Source organism: Lucilia cuprina, chromosome 4 (assembly GCF_022045245.1).
Source record: "Lucilia cuprina isolate Lc7/37 chromosome 4, ASM2204524v1, whole genome shotgun sequence".
In the NCBI taxonomy this organism is placed as follows: domain Eukaryota; kingdom Metazoa; phylum Arthropoda; class Insecta; order Diptera; family Calliphoridae; genus Lucilia; species Lucilia cuprina.
The window spans coordinates 4,774,254-4,794,750 of record NC_060952.1 but is presented as its reverse complement, the minus strand read 5'-3'; the positions used below and the strand labels follow the sequence as shown (position 1 = coordinate 4,794,750).

The following is a 20,497-nucleotide window of genomic DNA, read 5'->3' as shown; positions in this document are numbered from 1 at the left end:
ATAGTCTAGTCTATAGTATAGTTTATAGTCTAGTCTATAGTCTAGTCTATAGTATAGTTTTGTAGTCTAGTCTAGTCTAGTCTATAGTCTAGTCTATAGTCTAAATTCTAGTCTATAGTCTTGTCTGATCTTGTATAATTTTATCTAGTCTAGTCTAACCTTGTCTAGTCTAGTCTCTATTATAGGTATGTAAACAGTTGCACTCACCTGGCCTTTGATCAACAAACGATATAACCGAATCTTGTTTCACAAACTTCTGGCGTTTATGCTCCAACAAAGATGGCCCTGCAGCAGCACCCACTACAGGTGAACCATTTTCATTGCTACGCGTCATGGTATTACGTCGCGAATCTACCGATATAGAATCCTGTGTTGAAAACGTATCTTGAAGATTGTGACCAGCACGTTTGTTCTCCAAATAGTAGGATACAACAGAATCCTGTTTCGACAATGACACCTTTGAACCATTACTATCCTGCTGACACAATAGACGACGAGAGCCATCACTAGAGGCACTCTCCTGTTTAATAAGATATTGGCGAGAACCATGAGAATCCTGTTTCAATAGCATCTGTTGTGATAAATTGCTGTCCTGTTTGCACATTAAATTGTGGCGGCGTAAAGAGTTATGCTCGTAAATATAAGAGACGGCATTGGTTTTACGTAAACCGGGGCTGCTGGGGCTTTTGCGGGAGCCATGTTGATAATGAGAGGATTTGCGACGACTGGTACTGGTGGTAGAAGAGGCAATGGCAACATTGTCATAATACCTGTATAAAAATTGAAAACAAAAAGATTTAAATTAAAAAAAAAAACAAAATCTGCACTCCAAAAATAACCTTGTAATTGTTTTTGAAATGAACTTGAACACAACTTGCACTCTGGCACTTAAACATATAAACACATACACACATTCGGCAAGTGTGTGTGATAATATATGTGTCAAAGTTGTTGTTGGTTCTTTTTACATTATCACATACTGAGAGTGATAGTAATGAATAAAAAAAAATGAACTCACCTCAAACGGCCGCAACAGGAGCGTGATTTGATTATGGCGGCAAAACCTCGTCTATATTTCTTATTAAAGAATGCATACAATATAGGATTGATGCATGAATTGGACGAGCCCAGCCACTGAGCAAATGGTGTGACCTTGTTTAAGATTTCACTCTCCTCAATGGATATCTCACCACCTAAACGTATGATGAAGAAATGAGTGTGTGTGTGTGTATGAAAATGTTTATGAAGAAATTGTGCGATTGACATTGAAAATAGAAAAAAAATTTTTGCAAAAAAAAAAATAAAATAACTATAAATATTATACTCATACAAATTTATATGGAAGTAGTATATAGTTCATATTAGTTTGTTGTTATTACACTCAAAAATTATTATTAATAAAAAAATCTGTGTAAAGATTATTTGAGTATGTACTTGTAAAGTGAAATAGTTTATACAAGGACGATATGTGACAAAGAGTTTTCATTTTAAAGGATGCTTGTATCAATAGTTTTAGTAACAACTAGAGGATATATGTACCTATTGATTTTGCACCTGTCACACTATAAATGTATTTGAAATAAATATTATTAAAAATTTCTTAAATTATATTTAATCTAAATTTTAAAAAGAGATGTTATGGAAAATGTTGGTATAAAGAAAAAATTCTTGTGGATTTAAAAAAGTTTTATAATATGTTAAAAATGTTTCTATAAGGAGCCAAATAGACTACACAAGCGTCTTGACAAACATACTAGAATTTTACGTTTGTGCAAGCCTGTTGTGTAGTGTATGAGGGTGTTTAATGTTTGTGCAAATGCTTGCGGTTTGCTTGTAAGTTAAAGTTTTGATTTTTACACAAACACATTGAATTTTTGTCAAACTGTTTGTATTGTTTATATTCATAAACAACCAATTTTTTACAAAATTTATATTTCGAATAAAAATTACCTTCTTTTCCACAAAAAAGTGAAAAAATCGGTATTTGTACGGGCAATGTTTGTGTAATGTATATTGGAATGAAAAAAGTATGTTTGCCAAGCCGCTTGTGAAGTCTTTTTGGGCCTTAAATCAATAATTTGTAGTTTTATTAAGATAATTTATTTTAAATTTTCCTTAAATATCTTAAAAAACAATGAAGAGAGAATTAATTGAAGTTTCTCTAAGCAGAGCGAATATTCATCGGATATTTTGTAAAAGAAGACTTAATGGACATTTCTCTGTATATATAGAATTTAGAATTTTCTATAAATAGAATTTCCATAAGAGAAAATAATTATATAAGAATCTCTATAAAAAAAGAGAATTAAATGAAATTTCTATAAAAGAGACAAGCAATCAGAAATTCTTTATCGAGTTTTTTCTATAGAAAGATTATTAATTGAAATTTCTCTAGAAATAGAACATTTCTTTTATAAAAAGGGAGAATATATCGACTTTCTTTAAAAAAATGTATTGCAACTTTTATAGAAAGAAAAAGTTTATTATAATTTCTATAAAAAAGGAGAAAAACTCTTTTTTAAAGAGAGATATTATTAAAATTAATCAGAAATTCTCTAAGAAAAGGGTAAAAGTGAATTTCTTTATAAGAGAAAGTTTATTGAAATTTCTCTAAAAGAGAGTACTTATTGAGATTTCTATATTAAGAGATAATTTATGGAACTTTTTGTAAATCGATACATTCTCTACCAAAATTTTGTAATAAAGAGAATATTTATTGTAAAACTAATTTTATTGTTATCGATTTTTTCCAGAAAGAGAAAATTGTTCGAAAAAGGAAAAAATTTATTGGAATTTTTTAAAAACAAAGTGAATTTATCGAAATTATTTTTAAAAAGAGAGAATCTATAAAATTTATCTAAAAAAAGACAAAATTTGTTGAAAAAATCTCTTAAGAGATAATATTTATAAAAGTATTCTATACACAACCATTTTTAAATACTTCCTATTTATGCAGAAAGAAAAGTTTAAGCAAATTTTATCAACAAAGAGAGAAAATGTTGAAAATTAGTTAACTATTATTGTAAATAATATTTAATTAAATACTTTTTGCGAGTGTAAAACTATTTGAAGGTAATAGAAAGAGAGAGGTAGAACGAGTGGGAGTTATAGTTTGGGGAGGCGGCTTAATATTGCATTTTATAATGAAACTATGTTGAAGAGATATGCAAGGTAAACTATTTACTAATGTTTGGCTGTAAGTTTTCAGTATATTTTTCCCTCAAAAAAACAACAACAACATACAATTTTAAACAACCTTCAACCGGAAAACACACCAAATTTAAACGAAACTAAAAAAGAACAAATAATAAGCAGAAAGAACAAATTGAACGAATAGTTGTTATTTTAAAAATCGAATGGCTTTTTTTATGAACTATATACTATAGATTTTATCCTTATATATACATATGTACATATGTATGTACACAGTTGTATATTATATAACGTAATATTTGTTCTACTTACCAAATTTAATTCGTGCAAATATTACATACAACGGCAGCCAGGATAGTACAAACAATATGACTACAGCCACTAACATTTTAATAACCTTCACTTTGGACTTTTGTTGCATACGGTCCATTTGGGCATCCTTGGTATCGCCAGGTATAGAGCGCGTTGACACTTTAATCCATATTAAAACATAACACAAGGTTATCAAGACCATGGGCAACACATAACAGGCCAACAGATGTGCCAATAGAAAATACAAATTACCACTGGTACCCGGTGGCCAAACCTCTTGACACAAATACATATCGGGAGCAGAGGGAAAGGCTTCAGCCGCAGGGACTAAGTCAAAATATAGGGCCCAAGGAATGGTGGTACCAAAGGCTATAATCCAAATGCAGAGTATCATGAAACGGGCACGACTTTTTGACAGTTGACGCAGAGGCCACCAGATGGCAATGAATCTGTAAGAGAGGGAGGAACAAATTATTAAATTTGTTAGAAATATTTCATCAGTTTTAATTAAATATTTAAATTAATATAAAAATTAGCATAAAAAAATGTATTTGTATTAAATACTTAATACGCGTAAACTATTGCACACATTTTATTCAGTTCACATCTCAGTGTGTTATTTATCAGTTTAAGAAGTGGTCAAGGAGTTTAACATGTGAACTTGATCTTATTTTGCAATAAAAAAAGTTAACTAATCTATTGGATTTATTCATTCAATAAATTTCATTACTTACATGTATACATATGTACATAGTTACAGACATACATATGTAGCTACACATGAAAACATAAATTGTTAACCAATAGCACGAGTTGTAATAGAAGTTTTTGTTGCGAAAAAAATCAACTAAATTTTTAAATCTAATGATCTAATGCTATTTGTGTGGTACAAACATTATTAATACAATATTAAAACATAACGTTGTTTACCTTAAATATTACAAAAACCGCTAAATATACGTATGTATCTAGATACATTTTATTTTTAATAAAAAAAATCTATTGATTTCAACATATGTATGAGCACTTTCATGTTTGCTATTTTTGTATACCGATCGGTTTGTTATTTTTGAAATGTTTGTATGTGTACGTGTCTGTGTGTGTTTTTTTATTACAAGAAATAATGCATAATACTTTTAATAAAAACTGACAACATGTTTAATTTTCTTGTTATTGCAGCATTTTCATTATTTTGTTGTCAAGTGTGTAAAATGTGACAATTACATTAATAATTTAACATTTAAGTTGTTGTATTTTTTATATCCCTCACCATCATGAGAAGGTTATACTTAGACATATGTATAAGTTTGTCATTCCGTTTGTAATAGCTATAACATATAAGATCTTGTGATCCTATAAGATCTTGTGTAGCGAAGTCAATTAAGCTAAATATGTATGTCTGTCTGTCTGTCCGTTTGTATGCTTGTTGAAATAAATTTTTTGAAGAACCCAAATATCTTGTGGATTTAATCGGTCGATAAATAACGGAAATGATATAATCGAAAATACAAGACAACGTCTGAAAACAACGTACAGTTTCATATGGTAAATGTTGTCCTTGTACTCAGTTATGTGTTGTTATTGTTGTACTTTTGAATCTATCTTCTATTCTATATGTATATAAAAATGAATGTGTTTGTTTATTTGTTTGTTTGTGGGTTTGTTTGATGTCTATAGACTGCTTACAGGCTGGATCGGTTTTCTAGAAATTTTCACAGTGTCTTCCTGTATGTCTGGAAGACACTGTTGACACATGTTGACAAAATGTACAGCCTAGTTACAGTGGGCGTGGCATCTCCCATATAAACAAATCTTAAATTATTATATAGGCTACCTTTTATTTCAAAATGTCAAGTGGGCGAGGTGCCACGCCCACATACAAAATCAGTATTAAAAGTCGCATATCTCAGAAACTGCAACAGCTAGAGTCCAATTTTGTATGGACAACTTTGACATCCATATAAACACATGTTGATAAAATGTACAGCCTAGTTACAGTGGGCGTGGCATTTCCCATATAAACAAATCTTAAAGTCCATAAGAGTAGTTTTTTGAAAAAATGGGCGGAAAGGCTATAGTGGGCGCGGTACTCTCCATACGAATAAAAAGTTAACTTCGTATATCTGAAAATATATCACAGCTAGAGTCCTTACCTTTTGTCGGAACCATATTAGTGTTTATGTGATTATGAAAAAAGGGGCGGACTAGCAGTAGGAGTGTGTCAACTCCCATATCAATTGAATACAAAAATTCGCCTATCTGGGAAACTATTTGAGTTAGAATTTTAAAATTTTGCACAAAGAACTTTAACATCCATGTAAACATTTGGGGCGTTGCACCTCCCATAAAATTCGTTTATCTGGGAAACTAATAAAACTAGCTTCTTGAAATTTTGCACTAAGAACTTTTACATCCATCTGAACATTTTGGAGAAAAAAGCTTACTTTTATTAGGGGAAATGGAATATAGAAAAAAATCGTATGTCTCGGAAACTTTTATAGTAAAAATCCTCCGACTTTGCACGTCTTAACTCTTAAGGGCCCAAATATGAGGACTATTTGATAATTTCTCCATTTGCACTATTCATACATTTTGAAATTAAACCTATCTACATCGAATTAAAGTCTTGAATTAAAGACTATACTATCATGAAGGGTAAATAAGATTCCGAACTGCCGAATTTGGTAATCTTACTTGTTTATAGTAATTTTAAATATAAAGAGAAAATGATGAAATGGAAGTTTTTTCCTACTTAGTATGTGAAACAATTTTTCTATGTTAGACTTGATGACTCCTTGCATTCCCGTTTGAAAGTGTTTACGAATTTAATAGTAACTTTTACTACCACAATACACTGTTTCCATGACAAACTCGAAACACCCTCTCACACAATACGAACCTAAAATGTTGACTTGTTCATTAAGGCGCTTGTTTAGTAAAAACATCAAATAAATCATTTGTAAGCAGTTAACATTGTAAATGATAAAAAATTAAAAAAAACCTTGGAAATGGTGTACACATGAAGTATCAAATGAAAGGAGGATATACTAAAATAATAAAACTATCAAACTCCACTATGAGAAAGAGACAGGCTGCAATCACGCCGGTAGTAAGTAGTAAATTGAATACTAAATAGGTACGCAGCGTACTAAACACAACAACAACAATAATAATGACAATAAAACGGCGGTCATCTGGTTTCAATTTCAACAATTTCAAGTGTTAATTTTTTATATTTTTCTAGCTTAAATTTAAGTTGAAACAGGCGTCATGTGTCTGGTGTGTTCTAGCTGGCATGTGGAATAAAAAACAAAAAAAAAACTAAAAAAAAATCACACACAATTTAGAATAGAATTTTAGTTATTATACTTGAGCACACACACTTTTATTAAAGAGTATAAAAGCATCGTCAAGTTTTAGGTTTAACATCAGTTGCAAATCATTTGCCAAACTAAATTCAACTTTTAAAAAAAAAACTTCATCCTTTTTTCGGGGATTTAAACAAATATTAACAAACACACAAACCTCATTATCATCATGTTCAAACTAGTAAGTTAAAGTGTATTTTTATTCAGTCGAGTATATTAAAGACAGTAGACAATTGGGGAATGAATAATTGGCGCCTTTGGCTATGGAGCAATTTCAATTTATCTACTTAAGTTTTAGTCATTTTGTAGATAGAGAAATATTAAATATTTGTTTTGTATCTTGTTTTTCCAGTTGTTGGTTTTGTCTATCTTTGCTATTGCTATGGCTGAGCCAGGCGTAGTAGCTCCAGTAGTTACCCACCCAGTTGCTGCCCATGGTGGTCCTGCCATACATCATCATGCTGCCCATGCTGTGCACTCGTAAGTACAAGCTATTCTATGCTTAATTACTCGTTATTAAATTAATTGCTACTCTTTTTGTCTGCAGCCATGTTATTCAACATCCTGCCCCTGTTAAGGCGGTGCATGTTGTTAAACCTGTAGTACCTGTTGTACCAGTAGTTAAGCCAGTGGTACCTTTAGTACCCGTGCATCATGCTCATCCTGCAGTTATAGCTCATCATTGAGTTGTTGGTGGAATTTTTCCATGTTGTTAAACCTAATCTAACCTAATCCTGTAAAATCCTTCCCTCCACAAAAAAACTCCCTTTTGCAACAAAAAAAATGTATACTTTTTATATATAAACTTAAAATAAAAATCTTTTAAAATAAAATGAACATTGCCAAAAAAAGTACCCAATTGTATTTTTTTCATTTAAGTGTTATTTTCTTGAGGTACTTACCTGTCTAATGATACCGCTATTAAACTGTAAACAGATGCTGCCACCGATACACCCTGTATATAGGGAACCGTCTTGCACATTAGCCAGCCCAGCATCCATGCTATAAAATGAGAAGAAATACAAAAGAAAAATTGCAACATTGTTTGTGAAAAATGTTATGTAATTGTTGGCGCTTATTTTTTTCTTGTTGTCGTTTTGTTTTTTTTTTTTTTCTAGGGAAAATAACTACAACATTATTTGCGAGAAGTCATCGTTGTCATCGTTAAGAAAAAAATGTGAATAATGAAATTGTATTAAATAGTTAAAGTGTGGCTAATTTGGCGGATTTATTTGTTGGTTTACTTAAGGGCCAATCTTTAGGTGAAGGATCAGGAATTAAATTAAAATTATTCCTCGAAAGTTGTTTATGAGTACTCAATTAGTTAATTTTGTTTGTTAGTTTAAGTGCTCAATAGAGGTGGTTTAAACTTGAAAAAAAATTATTGATTTGTCGATTAGTATAAATTATAGGGACTCCACAATACATTTTTCTTTGATTTAAATTAAAGTTTCATTAATTTTCATATTAAATTTACAATTGTCTTCTTTTTTATAAAACATGTATTGTTTTAATAACAAACATTGGCGTTTTCTGTTGCTTTATATGGTAACACTGCAAAGTTTAATCTTGTACTCAAAAACATCAAAGGGGGATTAACATCAGAATTAATTTATTTTTAGATTAACAAATCTGATTTGATTGTCAACTTAAAAACCCGACCTTAGTGTTGCCAACTTTTTAGTCAAAAACATAAACAATAAACAGCTGTTTTTTGCAAAAATATTACTTTTGTAAAATAGAAAATTTAAAAATAAACTAAAAAACACAAAACATAGATTAAACTAAATTTAACCAAAGATTGTAGATTATATTTATTAGAAAACCCCCTCCCTAATTCTTTTGAAACCGACATAATTGACATCATTGAATTTGTCGATATACTAACTCAGTGTTTTTCTACGCTTCTTCTTAAACTTAAACTTGACAAATTTAAACTTTTAATCTACATGCATATAGTGTTTTTAATACAATTTTCATTTATGTTTTATACGAGTATTTTTGCTTGTAATCCTTTTCTAAAGTTATTATTCTTATGTCTCATGACATTTTTAAATGATGAGAGAGTATTTATTTAGACGCTTCAAAGTTTGAAGAAGAACAAGAATTTTGATGTGGATGTTATTTATTTTAATTTAAAATTTTGCAAAAAACTTTTAACTCTTTGTTTTTTTTTTTTGTTTTGGATGGTAACAAATTTTAAAAGATAAACCGTGAAATTAATTAATATGGAATTTAAATTTGTACAATAAATTTTCAACAAGCCAACAAGGAATACAATTCAAATAAATTTAATAAAAACTAAAAAAGGATAATAAATTCGACTGAAATATAATAACTTTAAATATATTTTAACTATTAAATTAACATTTCCGTTTTGTAAAAATATAAAGGTCAAGTGCTGTATGTTTTAATTAGATATTTAAATTCTATTTAATTAACTTAAATTAAGTTAATATAATTAATGTTTTTTAACTAAACTGTTATAACTTCAACTTTCGTGATAATTAGCTTAAATTAGTAAATTAACACGTTAGTAATTAATAAGTATTAATTATGTAAGTGTAATGAAATGTTTCATTAGATTTTCGCTTTTGTTTAGACCACATGCGGTTAAAAATTAGTTTAGCCATTAAGCCAACATTAATTTGTTACTTGTTTTGATTTATGGGTGCTGTTTTTATATTGATTGAGAAACTTTGTCTGTTGAAAAATGACCGCTATAGATTATCAATGTATATTTAGGTTTAGGGTGGGTTGCACAGTGGGAAGTTGAATTAAAACTAGTCTGATCTGTGTATTAGTTTTGTAGTTTCCTATTATATATTCTAAATTTAAAATAAGAATCAGTCAATTTTGATACTAGTTGGAGCTACTATCGATTTTCAAGTAGAGTAAGTTCACAGACTAGGCTATGAATGGACTATGACTAGACTATGACTAGACTATGACTTGACTATGACTAGACTATGACTAGACTATGACTAGACTATGACTGGACTATGACTAGACTATGACTAGACTATGACTAGACTATGACTAGACTATGACTAGACTATGACTAGACTATGACTAGACTATGACTAGACTATGACTAGACTATGACTAGACTATGACTAGACTATGACTAGACTATGACTAGACTATGACTAGACTATGACTAGACTATGACTAGACTATGACTAGACTATGACTAGACTATGCCTAGTTTACTCTATATTACAGTATACTCCATTGACTACAGAGTTCCCTATAACCTCTACAGTTAATCACACAGACGATTCTTTAAAGTCATTAATCATTTCAAATAGATTATGACTAGACTATGTTAATACTATATTACAGTCTATCGACTATAGAGTCAACTAAAACCCCTCCAGTCAATCGTATAAAAAGAGTCTTTTTAGTACTTTTTAATTAGCTATTAATCATTTCCAATGAAGATATCTGCATAATAATTGTTCAATATTTTCCAAGAAAATTCCCTAATTAATTGATGGTTTAATATTCTATTTTCTATCACATTCAACAAACAACATCCTGTTAAAAAAATCTTCCATTTCAAAACACTTAATAGGACCCTTAAATAACCATTTATAAGAAATATTTATGTAGACGATTTTATGTTAAGATTCATAATAAATAACTGCGAAAGAGTGTGAGCCTCTTTATATCTAGAATTCAATTTATTAGAAACATTTATAACGATATAATTTGTTTAATTTATGAGCCATAAAAAAGAAGCCACGTATAATACTATTTATTTCTTGTTTTGTGTATCTAAATATTCGTAAAAATATTTGTATTTTATTTGATTTTATGATTTTTTTCTTTTCCTGTTCACTAAATTCACAAAATATGTTTACAAAGTCTAGCATAAGATTATCGAATCTATGCTCATCCGTATGACTGCTGATAAGGTTCGATGAAAGTTTTTCCCAGAGTGGTAATGTATGGATGAATGTTTGCGAAACGTATTAAATAAACATAATAACGTGATCTGCATATAAGACACATAATTGTTATAATGAGGATGACAATGATAATAATAATAATAATAATAAAAAATAATAAAAATAAAAATATTATTAACTTGATTTTAACTTTTATTATTTGTTTCTATTAGAATAACATGACATGTGTATGGTTTCCTTTAGATTTTTTTTTTTTTGCAAACAGCTTAAGGACATTTACTTAAAAGACACACGCACCAAACAGAGCGTTTTTATTAAGGATTTTTGTCAATTCTTTGGCTATTGGTTGCTAACTTCATAAAATATTTGTTGTTTCAATAAAAATTTTAATGATTTGTTAACAGTAAAACACTATAAATAATACTGGAATAATTTCATCGTAAAAGAAACCCGAAACCACAGATCTGTCAAAATGTCAATCAATATCGATGGGGCTGATTTAATGGATGAATGGATTGCCATAGATAGCTGATTGTACGCGTATTAAGCAACAAAAATAATAAAATAAATTACCACAATAAAGCCACTTTGACCACAAGTGGAAAGGTCAAAAGTTAAAGTAACTTTTGAATAATTTGTTTTATTTTTTTCTTTATTTATTCGTATGCATTTTTAGTTTTATTTTTTGTAAGTTTATTAGAAGAGTTGGGGTTTTAGCTTTCAGTAGCAAATGTTCAACTAGGGGCAGCTTAATGTTTGTCAAATAAATTTGATGAATGACTAGAAGTTATCGCATGACAAAAGTATGAACAATTTATGTACATATCTTTTTTAAAAATTTATGACAGTTTCAGAGGTTTAAATTATTTTAGCTTTTTTCTTGAAATTAATGGTATTTTTTTAAGAAAGTTTTTCAAGTTGGAGTATTTTTAATAATTGGAGCATTATTGTATATCTTTTTCATAAAATTAAAATATTTTTTCTTAAATTTTCTAAAATATTCTCTTTTTTAGAAACATTTCTAAAAATTCTTTTTTAAAACGTTTCCAAAAAATTCTCTTTTAAAGCGAATTTTACAAATTTGTTTAAGAAAATTTTGCAAAATAAAACTCTTTTTTATATAAATTTTTAAAACAAACCTTTTCATTGATTAAACAAAATTTTCCAAAAATGTTTCTTTCTTTAAAAATTTTAGAAAAAATTTACTTTTTCTTTAAAAAAAAATATTTTTTAATAAATTTTGAAACCAATTCCCTTATTCTAGAAAATTTACAAACAAATACTTTTTTATAGGGAAATTATCAAAAAAATCTTTTTAGAAATTTTGCCAAAAAATTCTCTTTTTTCATTTGAAATTTTCAAAACGTATCTTTTTTAATGAAAAGTTTTTAAACATTTTTAAAATTTTCTATAATTAAGGAAAATTCTTTGGAATTTTTTAAAGAAGTTTTCAATATTAAATATTTCTTTGTGTGACTCAGGTCGTTGTTAGTGTCCTAGAATCTAGTCTGACAGACCTGAGGGCTTAGACTCTCACCAGAAATATTGTTAACATGCCCAATTAATGCCTAAGTGTATTTTAAAAAATTCTATATATTTTTCGAAAATTTAATTTTCAATGTAAATCTAAATTTATAAAATATTGAATTCTCAAAAATTTCTGAGAAAATATATTTTTAAATTTCATTTTTGTGAGGAAGTAAAAAAGTTAAGAAACTTTAAACAACATTAATAAAACTCTAAATTTTGAATATGCCAACAAGTCGTATGTCAAATAATATTATTTCTTTACAACTACTGATTGATTGATATGCTCAAAGTTTCAGTGAAAAATTAAAATCAATAATTTTTTAATATTTATTTCAAACAAACAAAGGTGCTGTAGACAAATCGTTAAACGAAACAACAAAACAAATTTGTAAAACTTAATTGTGATAAAAAAGGTGTACGCAAAAATTAAAAACAAACTTTTTTTATTACAAATATTTAGTAGAGAATTTTGAAATGAATGTATGGAATTGTAGTCATACGTGTAAAACTGTTGTTTTTAGGTTTAAGTGTATCTGTGAGTAGTACATATCCTTATGGGCGTATGTGTATGTGTGTGTACAAGTGTTTATAAGTACGGTGTGTTGGTAACCCTGATGATTAGGTCGTTGAGCAAAATATTTAGGTCAACTTTTATCCATCCAGCCGCAAATAGCCTTGAGTACAACAAACAACCTTCCGATGCACTTTAAGGCTGAAGGTGTGCTTCGCTTGCATATTTCTTTTTTTGTTGTTGTGTGTTTGTCTATATATTTTATTGTTATACATACAAACACATGCATATCTACATAAAGGTATACTCACACTTTTATATATTACATAGTTTTGTACATACATATATACATATGTATATAAAAATGTTTGCAAAAGTCTATCAATGTGCAAATAAGTACGAAAGTATCTATGTGTTTGTATACAAATGTCTATCATCCTGTCTGTCTATTTAAACTATGTATCGATGTGTTTGTGTATTTCTTATATAATATTTTCTTCATATGAACAAGTTGTTGTTGTTAACTCGTATGTATTATAAAATGCCAACAAATAACAAAAACCAAATTTAATAACACAAAACAACACAAACAAAATATGTATATAAACAAACAACTAAACTTAATAACACTTTTATTTTAATCATCATTATCATCATCATCAACTTTGTCATGATTGTGTAACAACATCATTATGATGTTTAAAAAGTTTGCCATCACGTTTGCACTTTATACAAGTTGCTACAACAAAAGTCAAATTGTAACAGCAGCAACAACAAAAGCAACGACATCAACAACAATGAAACAAAACTTATGTTTAGCTCAACCCAAAAGTTAAACGAATACAATTTTTAACGATTTGTAAGTACAAACCGGGGAAAGTTCAATACTTTAAATGACAAGAAATTACGATTTTTCCTTTATTAGGTTTTTTAGTAATAACCAGAAATTGTAGTATTTTATGATTTTTAGAGCCAGATTTAAAAAAGGAAATGTTAATGAAAAACATGCAAAATTTGTATTTTATATATTCATATATTAAAAAGTTAATAAGGAACGAAAAATTTAAATATGAATAGACATAGTTTTACTTTGTTACAACTTTAGAAGCTTAAGAAAATACTTCTTTGGACAAATTTTAATATACATATTTAATAAAAAATTGTTTTCAATTTTAATTAAAACTTTTAAGTTAATAATGGAAATAGAAAATCAAAGTTTTGTTATATTCATAGTCTAGTCATAGTCTAGTCATAGTCTAGTCATAGTCTAGTCATAGTCTAGTCATAGTCTAGTCATAGTCTAGTCATAGTCTAGTCATAGTCTAGTCATAGTCTAGTCATAGTCTAGTCATAGTCTAGTCATAGTCTAGTCATAGTCTAGTCATAGTCTAGTCATAGTCTAGTCATAGTCTAGTCATAGTCTAGTCATAGTCTAGTCATAGTCTAGTCATAGTCTAGTCATAGTCTAGTTCATTATCGTTTCATTTCGTGATTAAGAGTTTAGTTTGCAGATCAGTTTGTTGTCATGTCTTTTTGCAAAAAAAAAAAAAAATGTTGCATTCTCTCAATAGGTTATACTTCCCCTGTCAACAATCAATGCACACAAATCAAATCAAAATACCTTTGGTTCCTGCCATTCGTTCTTACCTAATGTAACCTTAAAAATGACACACATACACACTATTCCAAACATATACAGACATTTAAATAATAATACACTCAGATATTAATGGCATGTATTGGAAATAAATATATGAAGAGGGTCGTCGACAACAGGCAGCAGCAGTTTGGAAGGCTAGCAAAGGAACGAAACAACGAACGAATGACAATAAAAATAAAACAAATTGCAAATACTTGTACGAATACATTTTATTTATGTATTTGTTTGTAGGCGTCAAAGGAAGAGCAATACAATTTTTTGTATTAAAAAAATAAAATCATTGCGTGTGCTTGTATGTGTTTGTATGAGTCTGTAAAGGGAGCCGGGGTAAAATTTAATGGTTTAGATTTGTTTCATACTTAAATATTACATTAACGATAATGAATGCGTGCGTTGAATAAGAAAAATACACAAAAGCATTTTATTTCAGTTGTTCTTATTTAATTTAGCATAACAAAAATATAAAGAAATAAACAACACTTAAAAAAATATATACCTACATAATAAAAGAATCACCTGCCTAGAAACTTAATAAAAGAATAATAAAATAATATGCAAAAATAACTAACCTACACCTATACAGAAAAACAAGAATACACAAATAAACATTATACAAACAGAATAAAAATGTAAACACATTAAATAAGAAAATCTAGGCAATACTAAGTAGGAGAACAGCAGCAGCACAACCCCAAAACAGAATTTGTACTACATGCATACATATTTTAATAAATATTTAAAAAACCTACATACAAAATGTAGTCATCTACTGGTACGAGTACAAATTCACACAATACATATATTCACAACAAGTATCATTAGTCTCATTCAGTCAGAACTGACAAATTGAGTATGAAGAATTGTACATTTAAGGCATTTTAGTACTTTTTTGATAATTTTATTTATGAAATGTTTGCTGATAACTGAAAATTACACATATTACTTTTATGTTTATTATTATTAGTTTAGAAAAGTTGAAATTTGAAAAATTTCTTATTTGACCTTGACTTTGGCAAAAAAAAACTTGTTAATTTTATTGGGGAAATATGAATTTCTTATCTTTTTATGCAATAAAGTTTTGGGTATAAAATTTGTTAACTTTTAATCAATATTGTTAATGGAAATATATTGAAATCATTTTAAATAAATTAAATTTTGAAAATTGTAATTTGCAATTGTAATTGTCTATAGTCCAGTCTATAGTCTAGTCTACAATTCAGACTATAGTGAAATCTATAGTCTGTAGTTTAAACTGTAGTCAAGTCTATAGCTTAAACTATAGTATTGTCTATAGTTTTGTCTATAGCACAGACCACATTCAAGTCTATAGTCCAGAACATATTCAAGTCTATATTTCAGACTATAGTCAAATCTAGTCTTTAGTCTTGACTGTGTTCCAGTCTATAGTTAAGACTATACTCTAGTCTATAGTCCAGAATATAGTTTAGTTTAGTCTAAAGTTCAGAATATAGTAAAATGTCATGTCTATAGTTTTGCATATAGTCTAGTCTATAGTACAGTCTATAGTAAAGTCGTAAGTCCAGACTTTAGTCACGTCTATAGTTTAGAATATAATCTAGACTTCAATCCAGACTATAATCTAGTTTATAGTTCAGACTATACTCTAGGGTATAGTCGAGACTATAATAGTCAAGTCAAAAGCCCAGACAATATTCCAGACTATAGTCTAGCCTACAGTCCAGTCTTTAGTCCATAAAATAAAATAATATGTAGTTGAGACTACAGTCTAGACAATCGTCCAAACTATAGTCTAATCTATAATCCTGAATTTAGATATAGTCTAGTCTACAGTCAGGATAACAATTGTGTAGTCTATAGTTCATACTGTTCTATTTATATTTCTGATTTTAGTTCAGTTCTTAATTCTTAGTCCATTTCAAAGTTAAGTTCACAGTCGAGATCAGAGTCTACTTTATAAAATAGTTCTTAGGCTGGAGTGTACATTAGTTTGTACTATTGACTTATAGCATCATAATGTATTGTATTGTTTATTGTCTAGTTTATACTTTCGGTTTTAGTTTAGATTATAGTATTGTTAATGGTCTATTACATAATCTAGTCTACTACTAGTCGATTTCACAGTTTGGTTCATTGATTAAAAGACTATAAAAGTCTATTCTTATACATATATACATACAAATATGTATTTCAATAATGATAGTAGTAGTAGTAAACTCATAACAATAAAATTCTTAAAAAGTACATTTTTATTGTTTGATTAGTACATTTGATATATTATTTCCCAACCCTGTCCTATACTCATATACTACATATGTATATGTTTTTAAAGCTTTATATATAGGTGTGTGTATTTATTTTGCTAATTTTTTCTTTTTTAAATACAACTATAGTTTAATATAAAATCACCTTTAAATTCACCCACTGACCCACTAAAAAATCAACTCTGCTCTATAACCAACAACCTACCTCACCTCTTAAAAGCCTCTCATACTCACTTTACATTTGCTCTCTCATACTATTACTCTTACATACAAAAACACATTCTTTTATACATATTCAATTTAACGGTTACAAACATAAACTATAAAATGAAAATAACAACGACAACAAAAGCAACAATGATAACAACAAATAGCAGTAGCAGCTACAGCATAGTGTTGTAGTACACATACAAGTATGTATAGTAACAACAACAATCAACTTATGCGCCAGCCTTGCGCCTAAGTTGACTGAGAATTGAAATTAGGTCAGTTTTGTGTCGATGATCCTTTACACTTAAGTATAGATACATACACACAACCACATAAATACACTTACATACATACGTACAAATAAACAGCCAGTCAGCCAGCCATACATGCAATTTTATTTTGTTGCTTTTAATAAAAAAAAGAAAAAAGGAAAAGGATACATACATACACACACACATTTATATGCTTGTTGTATTTTTGTATATTTATGGGTCTGTGCTTCAATACGTTTGTATGAGTATACTACAAAAACCCAAAATGAAAAGGAGGAAATAAAAATTAAAGTAGAGGAGCAGAAATAGATGTAGAAAGTTGAAAAATTAAAAGTTGTGAATGAGAGTACAAATGTATGAGTGTAAGAATTAAAGTTGTTTTTTTTTTCGTTTATAGAAAATTGCATTAGTTTTAAGCAGTTGTGACAAGTTAAAGAAAAGTAAAACGTTAAAATAATTTGCTGTAGTTTAACAAACAATTTGTAATGTTAATTAAGTTTTTAATTAAATTATAAACAATGTCATTTATAATTTCAAATATATTAGGTAAAGTTTATTATGCTAGACAATTATTAACAGATTTTTAAAAAAAAAAACTTTGTTTAACAAGCTTATAAAAAGGACGAGTAAAAAAAATGTATAAAAAATTGCTTTAATAAAGTCCAGGACGTATACGTAACATGGAATTATTAATATACGATAAAATTCATCATACGTCTTGTATATTATTATGTTATTTTTGTTCTATATATAAACCAAGCATTTACGTTATCCTGTCTATAGTTAAATTTGTAGTTCAGACTATACCTACGTCGTTGTTATAGGCAATAGTTCAATCTATAGTCATGATTATAGTCTAGTCTAAAGTTTGTATTACAGCACAGGCCATGGTCTTGTCCAGACTTATGTATATTTCAACTATAGTGCCTTCTTTTGTACTGTCTACCACGCTATAGTTTTATATATTTTCTAAATTATAGTATTGTCTAATGTCCCGACTATATGTCTTATCCAGTCCAGTCTATAGTGTTTTACATAGTCTGGACTATAGTGTTGTCTATAATCCAGACTGTAATGTTATTATATAGTTTTATCTTGTCTAACAACAGTAAATGCTATAGTATTGTTTATAGTCCAGTCTATGGTATTTTCTATAGTCTTGTCTAAAGTCTAGACTTAGTCTATAGTTGAGACTATAGCTTTGATGTTGTTTACAGTCAAAACTGTGTTGTTATCTAAAGTTTAGATTGTAGTGAGGTCAATCGTCCAGACTGTAGTGTAGTCTATAACCCAAACTGTGGTGTTGTCATAGTCCAGACTTGGCGTACACTACGGACTGTAGTGTTGTCTACAAAGTAGAATGTGTTGTTGTCTATATTTCAGAATCTAGTGTTGTCTATAGTTTAGACTGTAGTGTTATCTATAGTCCAGACTGTAGTGTTGTCATAGTCCAGATAGCAATATTGTCTATAGTCCAGACTATATTGTTGTCTATAGTACAGACTGTAGTGATGCCTATAGTTATAATCCAGAATGTAGTTTTGTCTACTGTAATAATGTCATAGCGCATACTGCAGTTTTGTCTATAGTTCAGACTAAAGTATTGTCCATACTGTTGTGTTGTTAATAGTAAACGCTTTAGTCTTGTCTGAAGTACAGATTATAGTCTTGTCTATAGTCCTGACTAAAGTCTAATCCAGAGTTCTGACTACAATCTATTTTACAGTGTAAACAAAGCATGGTCTAGAGTTTCTGTAGATTTGCCTTGTCTACAGTTCAGTCTATAGTCAGATTAATGTCCTGTCTATAGTTTAATCTTATCTGTAGTCTTGCTCATAGGCTAGACTAGTCAATAGTATATCTATAGTCTTGTCTATTACTTATTCTACTTATATTTTTCCTAATTTATATTATTCCTTTAGACCAATTTCAAAGTTTAAAGATTTTAATATAATATTTTGTTATCGGGTATATAAAATTCGACGCTATCAATAGTATTTAAGTCCAAAAATAAAACCTACATGATTTATTTGATCATATTAAATAGTCACTTACCTTTCCAATAAACAATAAATTTACAACCTGTCAAAAAGTCACTAAATTGACATCACTGATAACAGTATGTTTTTAGTATTTGCCTTATGATTTCTGAAGAAAATATCTAAGTATGGGAGTGTGTGTGTGCATGAGTATTTATTATAAAATAAAAAATAAACAAATAAAAGAAAAATTTACTACTAAAAGCATACAATAGCTTTCAGCACTACAACCCATATACTTAAAAAAAATACTAAAAGGAAAAGAATAGAGGGGAGAGTCGGAAAACCACCCTTTTATATTGACTTAGTAAGTACTAACTATTATACCACAAACTTCACGCCTACTCAAACTCCTCTTGAATTTTCTCTTCTAGTTTAAAAGCACTATTTGCAATAATTTCAAGCCCAAAAGCAAATTGCGATTGAGTGCAATGTTTAAAATAACAAAATAAATTTTTTTTGTTTCGTTTATATTTTTTGTAGGCAAAACAACTTAATTGTCAATGACTCAGGATTTAATGTAACAAACTAATGACAACAACAACAGCTGTCGCAGCAGCGACAACAACAGCAATCACAATGAGAAACTATGTAATAATAAGAGGAAACAGGATGTTAATGTGTAAGAGAGTGTGAGAAGTTTTTAGTGAGAGTGTTTTTGTTTGTATGAATGAAATTAAAGGAAAGAAAAAAAGTGTCATTGTATACAAACAAATATGTACTTTTAAATAATTTGTGTAGACATGTTCTTGTTTCTTTTATATTTGTTGTTATTGTTGTTGGTCCTGCCACAAAATGTTTATTTTTGTGTAAGTTTTAGCTTTTAAGGCTTTCTTCCTTTCCTTTTTCTATGTCACTTCCACCCTGTTTTATTTGACTATTCTTTTTCGTTTATAGTAAAAAGGAAACCCATTGAGGAATTTCATTAACAACAACAAAATGACATTATTATCAGTTTTCTATTGGGGTATGATGTGAAATGTCCTTTTTTTAAGGCCTTTATTCTAATGGAGCAAATGTTGTTGTATTATTTTTTTTGTTTTGTTCTGTAACAGGCTCTTGTTATCCAGCTTAATTTAAAGGGATTATGTTAACTAAATTGAATTTTTATGGTGTGTAACGCTCTTAAGATCCTTTTCTGATTCATAATAATATTTATTTAAATGAAAACCATTAGATTTGAATATTTTTTTTCGTATGCCTATTCGTACTACACATTTCCCCTTTTGTTTTTTTTATTACACTTCTTGTTTGCTATTTTTTGGTTTAAGTTGAATGACTCTTT

At 28.7% G+C, this 20,497-nt stretch overlaps 2 protein-coding genes across 2 annotated transcripts in view; one reads left to right on the top strand and one right to left on the bottom strand.

Annotated features, from left to right (window-relative positions):
• LOC111683253 (neuropeptide SIFamide receptor) overlaps nt 1–20,497 on the bottom strand; it is a 35,865-nt gene that overhangs the window by 1,875 nt on the left and 13,493 nt on the right. The window contains exons 3-6 of the mRNA XM_046950015.1: nt 7,736–7,835; nt 3,466–3,914; nt 1,019–1,193; nt 208–770 (exon numbers count right to left, since the gene is read on the bottom strand). Coding sequence (XP_046805971.1) covers nt 208–770; nt 1,019–1,193; nt 3,466–3,914; nt 7,736–7,835 — 1,287 coding nt within the window. The remainder of the gene's footprint in view (nt 1–207; nt 771–1,018; nt 1,194–3,465; nt 3,915–7,735; nt 7,836–20,497) is intronic.
• Nucleotides 6,874–7,644, top strand: LOC111683250 (A-kinase anchor protein 14). The gene is made up of 3 exons (XM_023445304.2): nt 6,874–7,014; nt 7,186–7,313; nt 7,381–7,644. Exons 1-3 carry the CDS (start codon nt 7,003–7,005, stop codon nt 7,517–7,519), a joined length of 279 nt encoding a protein of 92 aa, XP_023301072.1. The 5' UTR covers nt 6,874–7,002; the 3' UTR covers nt 7,520–7,644.